Here is a 16,851-nt window from a genome sequence, read left to right as displayed (position 1 = left end):
CAGATATGTGTCAACCGAATGTAATCCAGCTGCTTGTGCTAGTCGAGGACTATTGCTCAATGAATTAATTGGTAATTCTCCGTGGTGGAATGGTTCTGATTGGTTAGACAAACCACTGGAGTACTGGCCACACCAAATCCACGGTAATGATGATGAAAATTCCAAACAGATTGAATTGGAAGCAAGAAAAATTACTCTAGCAACACAGAATAAAGACTCAGAGGAATCAATTCAATCGGTGAACTTGAGAAATCGATGGAGTTTACTCAAATGAATTGTATCCTCATTCTGGAAACGTTGGCAATTGGAGTATGTATCTAGTTTGCAAACCCGAACAAAATGGTTCAGAAAACATAGTAATGTTAACATTGGTCGTATGGCTCTCTTAAAGGAGAGTAACCTACTTCCTCTTCTTGTTGTGAGAGTTGTGAGAGTGGTGGAGGTACAGACTGCAAAGGGAAGTCTAACTAGGGCTTCCAATAGGGTATGTCTCCTCCCTATTGATGAAGATTAGGCCTTATTGAAGGGAACTTCAATAAGTTTAGTGGTTAGTTTTTTTTTGTTCCTTGTTTTACATGAGGGAAAGGTTCCCAAGTTGCTTTGTTTCTTGTTTTTATCTATATTGGTTGTACATAATCATTATTTCTCGTCCCATTTGCTCCTTTCTGTGGGCCTCCTACTCCTTTTGTATAAGTCTCCTCAAGGGCCCCTGAGGAGTGAAGATATTTTCCTTTTTTTCCTAGTTTCCCTAGTAGGGTTCGTTATTGGTGGTTTTTGTTTTTTTTTTTGTTATTGGAAGTTCTTCCAAGGCGGGCGGAATGTTCGGACGTTATATGAATGTTCCCCTTTATTGTCTGGCGTTGTGTGGTGGAGGGGGCAATTATACGGTGATGCGCATAGCATAATTGTGGCCAGTTGCCGATTGACAGCCAATCGATCAGCTCACTTCTCGTAATGTCGATTTTTGCAAAGTGATCTATTGATTATTTATTGTGATTTATTACAAGTGTCGTCTCGTCCCATATCGTGATCTGGACCCGGGATCCTGGAAGCAAGGAGGATTTGGACATGAAGGTAGGCCTATGTTATTGTGCACTTAGCCATTTTAATTGTTCAACTTGCTACCCGACGCCAGACAACCCAAAGGTTCTCGATGTAATTGATACAGTCCACAAACCAGAGTGCTGTTTGAGCCAGCCTCTGCCGAATAAACAATCCTGAACTGCAAGGGATATCCCATCTCCTGATGGATGAAATTCACGAGCGAGATGTCACAAGTGACTTCTTTATGGCGGTTATGAAAGAACTCACAACCAGGAGAAACATCAAGGTTGTACTTATGAGTGCCACAATGAACTCACACATGTTCTCAGCGTATTCCAATAACTGTCCTATGTTGGAAATTCCTGGATCTATGTTTCCAGTAAAAGTACATTTTCTGGAGGACATTCTATCCGTTATAAAACCTAACAGCTATATTATATATTATAAAAAATATTTTTTATAATATATATTACCAATATAAATCCATATTGAAATTTTTAAGATAACTAGAAGACAGAAACGTAAATTTCCAAAGTTATTGTTGAAGTAATGATTTCATACTGTGCGAATGCGTACTTACAACCTGTAGGCCTATTCAGTTACTAATTTTTATTTACATTTTCTATAATATATAATATAGCTGTTAGGCTTTATAACGGATAGAATGCCATCCAGAAAATGTACTTTTACTGGAAACATAGATCCAGGAATTTCCAACATAGGACAGTTATTGAAATACACTGAGAACATGTGTGAGTTCATTGTGGCACTCATAAGTACAACCTTGATGTTTCTCCTGGTTGTGAGTTCTTTCATAACCGCCATAAAGAAGTCACTTGTGACATATCGCTCGTGAATTTCATCCATCAGGAGATGGGATATCCCTTGCAGTTCAGGATCGTTGTGCATATTCTGCAGCAAAATTCCAGGATCTATGTTTCCAGTAAAAGTACATCTTCAGCTATATTATATATTATAAAAAATGAAAATAAAAATTAGTAACTGAATAGGCCTACAGGTTGAAAGTACGCATTCGCACAGTATGAAATCATTACTTCAACAATAACTTTTGAAATTTACGTTTCTGTCCATCAGTGAGAAACTTATACGAGTTGGTATTGTACATTACTTTCTTCAAGAAATGTTCATCGTCATCACTGCTATCTTGGGTGGTAGGTGGAGGGGTGGGTGGAGGTCGAGGGATGGTAGATCTATTCTCGAACTTCACTTTGTTGTGGGTTTTGTTCAGCAGAATATGTTGCGGCAGCTCACTCCACCCGACCTGTTTAAAGTAGACAATCTTCATGTAGTCGTACTTGTGTAGAGGTGGTGCGTTGTCGAATGTCCTCAGGTAGGGGTTGACTGAGACGATTTTGTTGCCCGAAATACACCGCAACAGGTACTCGAGTCTGAACACAGGTCCCACGTGACTAGTGAGCAGTTGGTCCTTCACTATTACTATGCTGTAGTCGTCCAATTTGCCTCACTTTCGGGTACACTTGTCCGCCACCTACAAATCATAATCAACAATAATTATTTCCCAACATAATACAGGGACCGGCATATTAATCTGACGATTTTGCAGTGATTGTTATGTTTGAACCACTGTCATTGAAAAGGTGGGAATGTTGTACATCGACAGGTCTATTCGTGCCATTTCAGTAGCCAGTATGTCATGGCCAAGTGAACATCAAGCAATTTTGATTGAAGCTTATTTTTAAAATAATGACTCAGTTATTTCAACACAGCGTTTATGTCGCAGACATTTCAATAAATTAAATCGACTCGCGCCTGTTTAAAGTAGGAATAAGATCTTGTTGTGGGTGAAGAACTTAAGGAACAAGTTTTCCGCTTTAAAAAACAAAACCAACAGGACGAAAACGAACCGTGAGAACGCCTGAGTACATGTTACACGGTCTCCACGACGTTCAGCAGTGCTAGCTATTTCTGATCAAAGTGTACGACGAATTCTTCATTCTGACATAAAATTCAATCTGTATAAGATAATGTTGGTGCAACAACTTAATGCAAACTATTGGGCACATTGCAAAGCCAATTGCGAGATCATACTCGAAAATGTCCACCAGCATGCCGTTATTCTTTCAAGTGACGAGGAACATTTTCATTTTTCGGGATTTGTGAATAATCAAAATTACCGTTATTGTGCAGCCAATAATCCACAGAACTAAAGGAAGTCATTCAACGAGAAATTGAAGCAATTCCACAAGTCATGATTGAGCGAGCAATGGCAAATTTTAGAATTAGGTTGAGTGAGTGTATGAAAAGTAACGGAATCATTTGGATGACATAATCTACAAATGAAAAGCTTTGTGAGTAATCTATATAATTCACTATCAATGCAAAATTTGATCTTTTATTTGATTTCGTCTAAAGCCGATCAAAGCGAGACCGGGTACGTAGCCGCCTCCCCCCGGCATCATCGTGAAGTTCATGAAAAGTCATCATGCTGATCTTATGATGGAGCTGAGAAGAAAAATGGGGCCGCTGAGAAGACACCAGATTGGCGGGTTTACTGGCCAGGAACCCGTCTACATAAACCGCAGCCTCACGTCTGGCAGAAGGAAACTACTCGGCTTGGCTCGTCAGCTGAAGAGAGACGGCAAAATCAAAGATGTTTGGGTCGACCAGGTCGGCTCAATAAAGATTCGAAAAGAGGCGGAAGGAAAGACATTCGTCATAAAAAATGAAGTCGATCTGAATTTTCCTCCTCTACAATAATGATATTTTCTAATTTTCTAAATCTAGTCTTGATTTGCTGAAGGTTTCATTTTTCGTTTGTGCATTTATTTATATTAACTACAGTTATATATGAACTCATATGTGAATTCTTTTATGAAATGTGTGATTTTTCTCTAACATTGGAAAAAAAAATTTTTTCTCTCTCTCTACTATATTTTATCAGTGGTTAATGATAGAAAAGAAAAAATCTTTACTTTCTATTCTCTGCATAAGGTGGAAGGGTTGACTAACTCTATCTTATATCACACTATACATTTCCCCCTTTTTTTTCCTATGTTATCACGTTTTGGATTACCTATCATTAAGTGAATCAGAGACGTATGATAGTAGACTAATGATTTATTACACAAGCATTTTCTTTTCCTGGCATACATACATTGAAGAAGCTAAACTAATTTACAAAATTTATAATTATATATTTTTTCTTTTCTCTTACGTACCGTACTCTGAACTCAATCACATATTATATGAATTGGCGTATTACATTTTGAAACTGCTTCCAATCCTAGCTTAGATTGGAGTTATCTAACTTTCAGCACGACAGTCCGGTGTCAACCCACTATTATCTCTTATCTCTTATTCTCCTAATCTTCCCTTTCAACCCACACTTTCTTCGATTGTCAAACAATCAATTCTTTCTTTCTCTTTCATTTTTATTCTCTTCTAATACATACTTTTCTGCTTTCTATGGTTATTCTCAATGATTTTGATCATGAAATCACAGAAGAATGTTATGATACGTTACTGGTTGATGACATCACTACATTTGATCCTAAGTCATATACAAAAAAATCAACCATAAGTGGCATAAATATAATACAGTTGAATATTCGTAGTATTAGAAGGAATTTTGACGAATTTGCATACTTAATTCAAAATAGCAAAACTACTTTCCATGTTATTGTTCTCACGGAGACATGGATTACAGATAATAACTATTTCGATTTCTCTATTAATGGATATAGCGTACTCAATCAGCCCAGTAAGTTGAATAATGTGATGGTATTTGTATATTTTTCAAAGATCCATTAAATGTCACCAGAGTAGATTATAGTTTGGATGAATGCAATAGCATTATACTAAATATATCTCAGCCTTTGAAAAATGTGGATATAACTATTTTAGCATTATACAGATCCCCATCTTCTAACATGGAACGCTTTCTAAATAGCTTCAATATTTGTTTACACTTTTTTAGAGATCATAGAAATATTATAATTCTTGGGGACCTCAACATAAATTTAAATTCAAACGATAAATACACAGATGATTATTTCAACTCAATGTCTTCCTATGGCTTCAGGTCTTACATTAATAAAGCAACTAGAGTTCACTTAAATTCATCTTCTTGCATTGATCACATTTTCCTTAAAACCCGCGATCTAAAGGATAACGACATGTTGGGGATTATTTTTAAAACCAATATAACAGATCACTATCCCACTTGCCTACATATAAGTTTACCAATAACATGTAATAATAAAACCCAAACCCAAAGAGACATCATAAACTTTGATACACTTTTTAAAATGTTAGAGTCGGAAAAGTGGGTGGATATAAATGACCCCCTCAACGATGCAAAAAAATCAACTGATATTCTAATAAACAGATTGCAAAACTTTATTCAGATCGCTTCTACTAAAAAGCCCATCCCACATAAGTTAAAACCATTAAAAAATTGGATTACAAAAGGACTTATTCAATCTATCCGCACCAGAGATAAAATGCATAGAACTCTTACTAAATAACCTTATAATGTCACTCTCAAAAAGGAATATACAGATTACAGAAACAGGTTAAACAAACTCATCAAACTATGTAAAATAACGTATTACCGGAACAAAATTTCAGACGCTAAAGGGAACAGTAATAGAACTTGGAGTTGCATAAGATGTTAGGCAAAGAAAAAAAAGTTACATCTCCAAAAATCGACCCTGATGTACTCAATAAACATTTTGCCGATGTGGGTAAAATATATGCGGAAAGACTTAAATCGCAAAACAACACAAATTATGGTAGCCCATCATCTCACACGTCGAGTTCAGATTCAAAAATAAACTCTCCTAACTCTTTCTTTCTGTTTCCTACGAATGAAAATGAGATTTTAAAATTAATTCTTTCTTTGAAAAATAATTCATCTCCGGGTATAGACAAAATATCTAACTTAACCATGAAGAGAATAGCTCATTATATTGCTTTCCCATTATCTTTGATCATTAACAAATGTTTTACTGAAGGAGTCTTTCCAAAACATTTCAAAATTGCTTCAATTTGTCCCTTTATTTGAATCTGGTGACCATAAGGATCCTTCCAACTATCGGCCAATAAGTTTATTGAGTGTTTTCTCTAAAATTATGGAAAGAGTAATAAAATGCCGCCTCATTTAAATTACCATAAAATAATTCAGGATAATCAATATGGCTTCCGGGAGGGTAGGGGTACGGAGGATGCAATAATTAGGTTAATAAATATTATATACAAGAATTTTAATGATAAAAAGAAGACTTTAGCTGTGTTTATCGACCTCAGTAAAGCATTCGATACTATACATCATGACAGACTACTCGAAAAGCTACAATATTTGGGCATACGTAGCATCCCTCTAAAATTATTCACTAATTATTTAAAAGAACGCTCTCAGTATCTGACATCGGATGGTAAAACGAGTACTATTAATTTATCGAATTATGGGTTGCCTCAGGGGACAGTATTATTTCCAATACTTTTTGTGATCTACATCAATGATATGCTTAGAATGGGAGTCAAAAACTGTGAAATTTTGTCCTATGCAGATGATACTACACTTGTTTTTTCGGCTGATTCCTGGGGAGACATGAAGGTCATCTGTGAAAATGGTCTGAGAAAAATAAAAAACTATCTGGATGAACACACCTTAACTTTGAACTCAAAGAAAAGTATTTATTTAACTTTTTCACCTAATAAGTCGGGTCTCCCTGGAAATCTTAATGACCTAAAAATTCATTCCTGTTTGCTTAACGTCAATGAAACCTGTGACTGCCCTAGCATAAAAAGTGAAAAAAATACAAAGTTCCTAGGTATTATCCTTGACCAACACTTGAGGTGGGATGCACACATCAATAACTTATGTCATAGGCTAAGATTCGTAATTTATAAATTTTACAACATCGGCTTGCTGAAAGATAGAGATATTGCTCGATTGGTGTATTATGCTTATGGCCAATCAGTCCTTCAGTATGGAATCATGGCCTGGGGGGGAGCCAGAAATGCCCATTTCAATAAATTGTTTGTCACACAGAAATTTTTAATCAAAGCTATATCTTCCAAACCCAGACTGCACACAACTAACGATCTGTTCACCGATTTCAAGGTTTTAACCGTCAGACAGCTGTATTCAAAAAGCCTTATCCTTCACATAATAAAAAATAAACACAAATTTCATCCCCGTGTGACTCAATATAATTTAAGAACATCTAGTATAACCTACAACTTTGACCGTACTGTTCTCGATGTATGCTGTAGACAATTTGTATTTGTAGCAAATAAATTAGTCAATTTTCTTCCTGGTGAGGTACTGGGTATTGCAAATACTTACAATTTAAGCAAGATTATAGATAAAAACATATTAGATTACAAGCTTGATGAGAAACTATTCCAGTAACGTTACTTAATATAAATGTCCATATTGTTCCTTTTCATTTTTCCTTTTCATTTTACGTCGATATATTATATTTCGACCATTTAAAACTCGAGTGACCCATATCCTAAAATACTTAATCAGATTACGCTGTGATCTGTCTGATGTATTGAATAAAAATATCTAATTATTAGATGCAATATTAAAAAAAAAGAAAAACATCAAAATTTCTTGATTAACCTGTCTCTCTCTTAGTATTTTTCTTCTTTTCCTCTCAATTAATATTTTTAACCGCTAATTCTGAGTTGTTGGTTTTTTTTTCTCATTTATTTTTTCCCAATTTCAATTTTAACTACTACCGTATTGAATTCTATATTTAGGACTCATATCTGCGCACAGGTTCAACGCCTATGCAGGTATTAATATTTTCCTTTTGAGTGTTCTGTACTTTTTGCATAGATTAACATTTATTATTATGTATTTTTTTATATACACTGTTTATAAATCTCTTTAGTGTTTCTCTATGCTGTAAAGTGTTGTATTATTATGTTTTGTTTTTGTTTATTTTTGGGAAATAAATTTCATTTCATTCCATTTAATATATGATTTAATTATACGAAATACACTTCTTTACTATCCCTCAAAAATCGTCAGGTTTTTATGCCGGTCTCTGCACAACACACAATGACAAAATACACAGTTTTCCTCTCTAGAGAAGAAATTTATCTTCTCTCCAGAGTTCAAGCTATTTTTCGATCAAACGGAATGGATGAAGACAAGTGTTTGGTATAGAATTGTAGGGAATTTTATTAGTTGGATAAGTTCAAAGAAGCCGAAGATTTCAAGAAATTTATCCTCGCTCTAGAGTTCAAGCCATTTTTGATCAAACGGAGTAGATGAAGACGACTTTAAGACTACACGGCGTATAGAGAATAAAAATCCCTGCAATTCTATACCAATTACTTGGTTTTCATGCATTAATCTCAAGTTAGTGGCTTGAACTCTGGAGAGAGGATGAATTTTTTGAAATCTTCGGCTCCTTTAAACTTGACTAAATAATTTCAAAACAATATATTCTCGATTTGGTTTAATGCACGAAAAAGGGAGAGTCTGGTCTACAATTTGAGACCATATTCAATTCTACAGGGTGTCAGATAAGTCACTCCCTATTTTTATACAGCTATAATTTCTTTATTTATGAACCAATTTTGTTAGAACTACATTTGTTAGATAGAGCTCTCCTTGAGGTTGTGTTTAACACCAATTTTTATTTGTTTCAGTTTAAAAATGTCCCCTCTCTTGAATGTGAAAGAACGAGCCAAAATAGCAGCTCGTTATGAGGTCTAGGGATCTGTGGTGCGAGTACAAAGGTGGTCGAGGGCCGAACGAGATATCCATGCAACACTGGATGCAAAAACATTGAGATCTCTCTTAAGAATCGTTGCAACAGATTAACGTGAAAGACCACTCTCACGAGATACTTGACGCAGTGATTTCTGACGGCTCCTCATGAACATTTCACGAACTCTGTCAACATTCTTTGCTGTCCTTGACGTTGATGGTCTTCCTGATCGTCTTGCATCTGCGACACCACCTGTTGTTAGTAATTTGGAATGGAAATTTTCAACAGTTTTTGCATCCAGTTTTGCATGGATCTCTCGTTCAACCCTCCACCACCTTTGTACTCGCAACATAGATCCCCAGACCACATAACAAGCTGCTATTTCGGCTCGTTCTTCCACAGTCAAGAGAAGGGGCATTTTTAAACTGAAACGAATGAAAATTGGTGTTAAACACAACCTCAAGGAGAGCTCTATCTAACAAATGTAGTTCTAACAAAATTGGTTCATATAATAAATAAATTATAGCTGTATAAAAATAGGAAGTGACTTGTCAGACAATCTGTATATCAGCAAAGATCTACACATACCTAGCATAACTACACATAACTAGCGGAGGTTCTCAACACATCCAACTAGGGGAGGTTCTCAACACATCTAACTAGCGGAGGTTCTCAACACATCCAACTAGGGGAGGTTCTCAACACATCCAACTAGGGGAGGTTCTCAACACATTCAACTAGGGGAGGTTCTCAAAAGATAAACAACTTGGTTGAATCAATGTGAAATAGGATAGAAATATTTCTTAGCTGATAAATACTTGTAGAACAGTATCTTAACAGTTACTATTGAGAAGATGCCAACATATGCTACAATGTATAGCATCATATACCTTCAAGGTTGTGCATTCAATATTTTTTTTCAAAAAATTATTTTTCCTTTTTCTAATCTATTGGACTGGTTCTTAGGACTTAATTTATGCAATTATAATATTTTTATCAGCTTCTGTTAGCTAACAATACGGCTTCAAAAGTCACTTTTTTGAGGCAAATGGTACACACACCCTTCAAAAACTACTGGTCAGAAAAAATTGAGAAAAATATGCAAGTCTCCTCTTCAATATAGCAAAAATTATTATTTAATTATTATTATTATAATGTTTAAAATATAAAAGGATAGGTTAGGGGGTTAGGATTTTGCTTTGAAATCCAGAGTGTTGAATGTGAAAGGGTTAGGGTTTAGGTTATTTCAAGTTATATTCAATAATGTTTCATAAGGTTAGGTTAGGTTTTGCTTTAAATTTGCAATATGCTAGAAAGGGCTAGGAAACAGGTAGAATTATGGTTCTTGATATTTCAAAGGTGAAAAGATAGGTTAGAGAGTTAGGATTTTGCTTTGAAATTGCATTATGCTGGAAGGGATTACAGGTTTTTACAAAGATTTATGTTCATTAATGTTTTAAATATGAAAGGGGAGGTGAGGGGGTTAGGTTTTTGATTTGAAATTACAATAATCATGCTGACTTAGTTATAGTGTTTTTTTTAACATTAGTTAAATAACAACCGTTATATTCTATTAATTATATTATTGAAAAGTACTCTTTCTTTTATTGAATGAAATGATGATAGTATATTGATCGTTATATCGAATTTAATGATAAATCATCATTGGATAATAATATCCTCATCAAAATGGAATGACGGCTCCAGTTACGGTGCTCGGTAACCATCATCACAAAGAACGTTACATTCAAAGATCTAACGGGGAAAAAACCGTTACTAACGCATGAGCGATACGGAGCTGTCTGAGACCGAGAGTGGTTTGTTCTTTCTTCATTGTTAACATAACCTCATTCTTATTTGTTGTGTGCCACTTCAGAAATTCAATTCAATTTTTTTTATTGTTTTAATTGTGCTCTTTGGTTAAAATTTATAGTGCAGACACCTTTTTTTCTTCCTTTCCCATTAAAAATAAAATAAGTCGGTATCTTTGAAAATAGTTGAGATACAATTTGTACCATGATTAGTCACATTTATATACTATTTTCTATTAACTGACTAAACGTTTGCTACATATTCAAGCAATTTTTAGTTTTAATTTCTATTGTGTAGATATAGAACGCAAGTAAAGTTGAGTAACGGAAAGTTAATATACTTTCGAAATAATAAAGATTTTAATTAGAATTATTATTTTATTCAATGAATAAAATTTTCCAATTCAATTCGATAAAGGTATTAGATGAGTTTATTAATTTTTCATTTGTAATAGTTGACCATATTAGTGAGATTGACTTGTAGCGCCAGGTATTGAATGCAACAAGTTTGTGTACTGTATGCTCTTTTAATATAATCATATTGAAAACTATAAAACTATTTTCTTTTCAATAAATCAATTTATTGGTCTAGTTTATAAGAATTGAGCAAGCAGGAGGATGGGCTGCTAATTATAAAAAAATGTATTGAATGGGGTATTTTGGAGGTGAAAACGTTTATTCTTCTACTATTAATTATAAAAATATTTAGTTTTTCAATTAATACATACGGTAGTCCTTATACTCCCAGTGTATATTGCTTATTGCTAAATTGATTTTTTATGGTTCAATTTACATACCGTACTGTACCTACTAACTAATGTAGCTGAGTTTGAGTTTTAAGGTGCACAAAAAAAATTGATTGAACAATTTTAAGACACTCCATTGCATTGGCACTTTGTTTATTCGATGTTTGCATTATAATTTTATAGCAGTTTGAAAAACCTTTAAACTTTTGTCACAGTTTTCAAGATGGATCAATATAGTAGTGAGATCGGCTGTCTTGTTCACTCGAGTGATGTGAGCAATTAAGTAATTAAAGCTTCTTTTTCAACTTTTTTCAAGCACAAGATCAATTAGAAAATATTCAAGTTTCCATTAAAAATATGATAGTTTAAAGATTCTCAAGTTTTTTTAAACAAGTGACGATTTGTACATGGATTAATGACGGTATCTAGTGCATTATTGGAGCAAGTCTATTTGAAATAACATTACTTGTTTTAAGTACCTATAATTGAAAGTAACTTATTATATAATAAGATTAACCTCATGTTTTTTGAAAAAATGTGAAACATAGTGCCAAGTACAAAGAAACATATAGTATTTCGTCTATAAAGCTTATTTATTCAAACAAGCACTAAATTTGAATGTTTACTTTGCATGATTATATAGGAAGAACTGGAGTGCCCAAATTGTTGGAAAAAAATGATTATAAGAAGGGATGTCCAACGTATCGACGGATACAAATGGGTTTGTCGAGGAACGATTAAAATAAAGGGGAAAAAACCAAGAAAATGTAATTTTTCATAATGCTTGCGGAAAGGAACTTTCTTGGCCAAATCCAATTTACAGTTGTGGAAAATTTTAGGATTTGTTTTACTGTGGACCAGAAATGTACCGAGCAGTGCATTGATGATAGAGGTGGAAATATCTAAAAATACCGCAGTCGATTGGGGATCGTTCTGCAGAGAGGTGTGTTTTGTATGATATTTATCCTTCTATTTTTTATTTCATGCAATGTAAATTGTAAGTTGAAAAGTAAAATTTGTTGCTCCACTTAGCTGAATAAATGTTTGATGTTTTAATGTTTTTACTTGACTATAATTAATTGTGGATTTAAGTGAAATTTACAATATTTTTGGCAATTACGAAAGAAGATTTTTGTTTGGATTTGTATTTTGAAATTAATTGAACTGATAAATTCAAAAATTTAGTAGATACATTTTTTTGGACTCAAAATAGTTTGTGAATTAAGTTATCACTTTTACATAACCTCCAGACTATTTATTCAAAATTAAGGTTTAGAGCAGTTTTGGGCCAATGCCTGTTGTTTTTACCTGGATTGTATTTTGTATATGGACAAATAAATAATATAAATAAACGTTTTATCTCCTGATGTGTGAAAAATAAATTAACACCTATGCAGACGATGTTATGACTTCATACAGACTATTGAGTTGGTTATCTACTGTTATTAATAAGGTTTATCATTCAAGGCCCATTAAATGTTTGTCATACTAAGTTAGGTGAATGTTGAAGATATTGCTTATCTAAAAGATTTTTATTCTTGCGGTCAATATTATAAGCTTTCTCAGTTTGGGCAGTTTCAACCTGTATAATTGGGTCACTTGATCAAAAAGTTGGAGAAAGATAATTCTTCGTATATTTAACTTTTTTTTCATTTTAGAATGTTCGTCTTTTTCACAATAATGTTTGTGTTACAGGTGGCATTCCATGCAATTTCAGAGCAGAAGGAAAAATTGGAGGTGAAGGCCATGTAGTACAGATTGATGAGTCAAAATTCGGAAAAAGGAAATATAATCGAGGATAAAATCGCCTCAACGATAAAAATGTACTATTACTTGTGTAAAACAATTTTTCCCTTTTCCTTATTATTTCATTCCTTTCTAATAAATTTTCATTTTTCCCTTTTTTTATTACTGTAATTCTGTATCAAAATCTGATGTATATTCTTATTTCATTTTTGCATTTTGTACCAGTTTTCATTCATTTTTACTTACAATCTTTGAAGTGTAATATTTATTTTGTCTAAGTTTATTTATCTTTTGTAACTCATTTTTTTCCTGTAACTGGGCACCCGCTAAAAAACCTTTGGGTTTGGCAGGACCCTCAACTGTTTGTATTGTGAATAAAAATTTTGATTTGATTTTATTTGAATTGCCAGCCTTCAGCATACAATTTGGTACACAATGCATACCATGCAGACGCTCTCCTAACTTTAAAATTCCTTGGAGACCAAAATACGATCTTCCGACTACTTAATGAATAAAAATAACCATTGGTCGGATAAAAATGATCCAGACACCGATAGAAAGGAGACATTCTCCCCTTTTCTGAGAGAAGTGATATTCAAAATGAAAACAAATCTTCGCGATGTTTCCAATTTTATCATAAAAGTTAAATTTCCTTTTAATCCTTCAAACCTGGATCTTTTCTAGTACTACTAGGATATCAGGGATGATATTCTACATCCAATTCTGACGTTGAATTAGAAATTTGAGAAAGTTGAAATTTTACACGAATTGGCAACCATGTAATTTCTTCGGATGGAGGGCCAAGTCACACCTTATTTTACACAAACTATAGTTAACAATAGTGTTTTCTTCAAAAGTACCGTGAACAATTAGTAGACAGTGCATTAAGCATAAATGTATGGAAACACCAACACACAATTTGTAGACATATAAATAACATAAATGAAAATAAAAATATAAATCTCAGTACCCTTTTAAATTATTTTGTCACAACATGTTTCGGACATTAAGGCCCGCCGCAAAGTAGACCCACGAAAAGCAACCCATGCCGTGGGATGTTTTGTGAACCATTGCTAGGCTTCTCTAGACATCTGTGTAGTACATGCAATGAATAATCCACTTGTCAGCTGGTTGATTATGCATAATTCTACAGCAATGGTTTACAAAACATCCCACGGCGTGGGTTGCATTTCGTGGATTAACGTGGGTCTACTTTGCGGCGGGCCTCAATGTCCGAAACATGTGACAAAATAATATAAAATGATACTGAGATTTATATTTTTATTTATATTAAAAGTAATGAGATTTATATTAAGAGTAGCCCTGAAGAAAAAAGACAATAATAAATACACTTCTCACGTAAAAAGACGGAGGTAAATCATGTGTGTTGTAATCAAATTTTCTTTTCACCCAAACACGAACGAACAAAGAAATAAAGTAAATAACAAAGGCAAGTTTTATTTTTACACATCACACGTGCTTCAAGAACTGGAATGATAGCTCATCTAGCATGGAAGCTGCTACCATCGTAGAAGGCTTCTTGGCGAGTGAAGAAATGTACAATAAGCAATATGCAATGTAATAATTATAATGTAAATACAATTTTATAATGAATAAGAACCCTAGAATATCTACTACAGTATCTTACAATTATTAATCATGTCAATTGAAAACATCAATCCCAACTTGAATAATGCAGTGCGCTGAGGTTAGTGACTAGGTACCATAACTGTATATAATTGGTTTTCAAATAGCCTCAGTCCTTATAGACTTGATATAAAACCTATGTATAAATTGTTATAACCTATGTATATATTTTATAAATTGTTTTATTCAATATTGAGATGAAATTATAAATTAACGCAATTGAAAAACGTTTTCAGAATGATTGCTGATGGAGACAGCAGTGTCTACAATAGCATTGTTGAAGCTAGACCTTACCAAAATCTGACGGTAAAGAAAATTGAGTGCCGCAACCACATGCTGCGCAACTATTGTAACAAGTTGAAGGATGTTGTTACCACCAGTTTGCATAAGGATCTGTCCAAAGAGGATAGAGGACTACATTTGAAAATGCGTAGGGTACTAGGAGGTAAGTTTGTTAAGCATTGATAGTTTCTAATAAACCCCCTTTTTATAGAACATTTTGAATGTTCAAATATGTTAAATAATCAAGGTATTTTTATTTATTTTAGATTTTTCAATCAAGAATTCTTATGAAATAGACATCAACAACTATTTTATAAAAATATGACTAAGATAAGTGAATTGATAAACTTATTTTTGGCAGGTCGCATTATGAGGCTGCGGACAGCAGTCACAAAAGCTATCCAACATAGAAAAGTTGAAGAAGGAGAAATAAATGAAAAGGCTGAAAAACTAAGGCTAGACATAGTGAACGGACCCAGTCATGTCTTTGGTGAGCATCTTCACTGCAAAAGTCGAGGATATTTTTGCAACGGTCCAAAAGAAAGTAAGCATACTCATTTTTTATATAGCAATAGATTAAATTTCAAAAAAGTTTTTATATTGACCTATTATTATTACCGTACCTACTCATAATAGTAGGACTTCATCTGAAACTTAGTTCATCTTAGTTTCATCTAAACTAACATTAATCATAACCGTGGTTATCAATACTTTTTCGAACATTGAAGAAAAGTGAATTGTACTTTCTTAAATAAATATGTCTAAGAATGGATGAATATTAAGAGTTATTTATATGGTACATATAAATGGCTAAATAGAGATTATATTGAGTTATTATAAAAATGTTAAAAATTGTTACAGATGAAACTAATTATATTCCAGAGATGAAAGCAAGTGGAGTGTTATATAAAATCATGGAAGCTGTCAATGTTCTAGCTGACCATAGCAGCCACCTCATTTACGACGTTGATAGCAACATGGTCGAACACTACAACGCAGTTGTGGCGAGATTTACGGGAGGAAAAAGAATCAATTACATCCAAAAAGGCTCATACAGGATGGGATGCGCTGCTGCTGTGGTCAGCCACAACACCAACCAGCCGTTCTATAAGCTGCATAAAACCATGTACAAAAGCAGCCCTGGCCTTTACGCCAAACAATTTGAGGCCAGACATATGGCAAGCTTAGCGAAAAGGGCAGAGAGGAATAGAATGAAGCCCCGAATCAGACGTTGTTTGAATTTCACGTCCAAAGTGGGTGATAGCAATTATGGACCCATGGCGAAAAAACCCGATATGGAGGATGATCTGTACCAGAGAAAACTACAGGAACACATGCAGACTCTTCAGAAGACAATGCAAGAAATTCAAGAAATCGAACAAAATACAAGAGGTGAGAGTTAATTCCATTTACTTCATTCATGCACATTTCGAGATAATAGATTCAAGGAATAGACATAAAAAAACAAGTAGCTCTGATTTCAATTCAATAACAAATGCTATCAATTATTATAAAAATGATTATTGGTTCTGTAAATATAGTAGCCTGCATTCACTATAAGTAATTATTTTGTGCCTCTTGAAAGTTCAAAGCAAATTATTGTTTCCTCCATTCAAGGTGAAAGCAACAGTCAGGAATGGTTGGAAGAGAGAAGGAGGACCCGACTAACGGCATCGCATCCAACTTTGGGCTGGTGTGCAACCGGAAGCCAGACTCCAACTGTGCTCCATGCTCCAGTGGTGAACGAAGCTTCTGTATACATCAGCTCTCAACTCGCATTCCATAAACTATGCAAGAGCAAATGAGCAAATGAGGGAGATGCTATACGCCAACTTGAGCCATTACTTGGAGTCACAG

At 34.0% G+C, this 16,851-nt stretch overlaps 1 protein-coding gene across 1 annotated transcript; it reads left to right on the top strand.

The window, feature by feature from the left end:
- Positions 1–3,540: 3,540 nt before the first annotated feature.
- LOC120355980 lies at positions 3,541–16,386 on the top strand (the record flags this gene model as incomplete). Its single annotated transcript, XM_039444756.1, has 5 exons — positions 3,541–3,693; positions 13,015–13,067; positions 14,949–15,157; positions 15,356–15,538; positions 15,856–16,386. Coding segments are annotated over exons 1-5 (1,129 nt in total), but the record flags the coding sequence as incomplete, so codon positions are not given.
- Positions 16,387–16,851: the final 465 nt, after the last annotated feature.

The sequence above is a fragment of the Nilaparvata lugens genome, unplaced genomic scaffold (assembly GCF_014356525.2).
Source record: "Nilaparvata lugens isolate BPH unplaced genomic scaffold, ASM1435652v1 scaffold5436, whole genome shotgun sequence".
NCBI classification, from domain to species: Eukaryota; Metazoa; Arthropoda; class Insecta; order Hemiptera; family Delphacidae; genus Nilaparvata; species Nilaparvata lugens.
The sequence above is the reverse complement of the archived record's forward strand: the minus strand, read 5'-3'. Positions and strand labels throughout refer to the sequence as shown.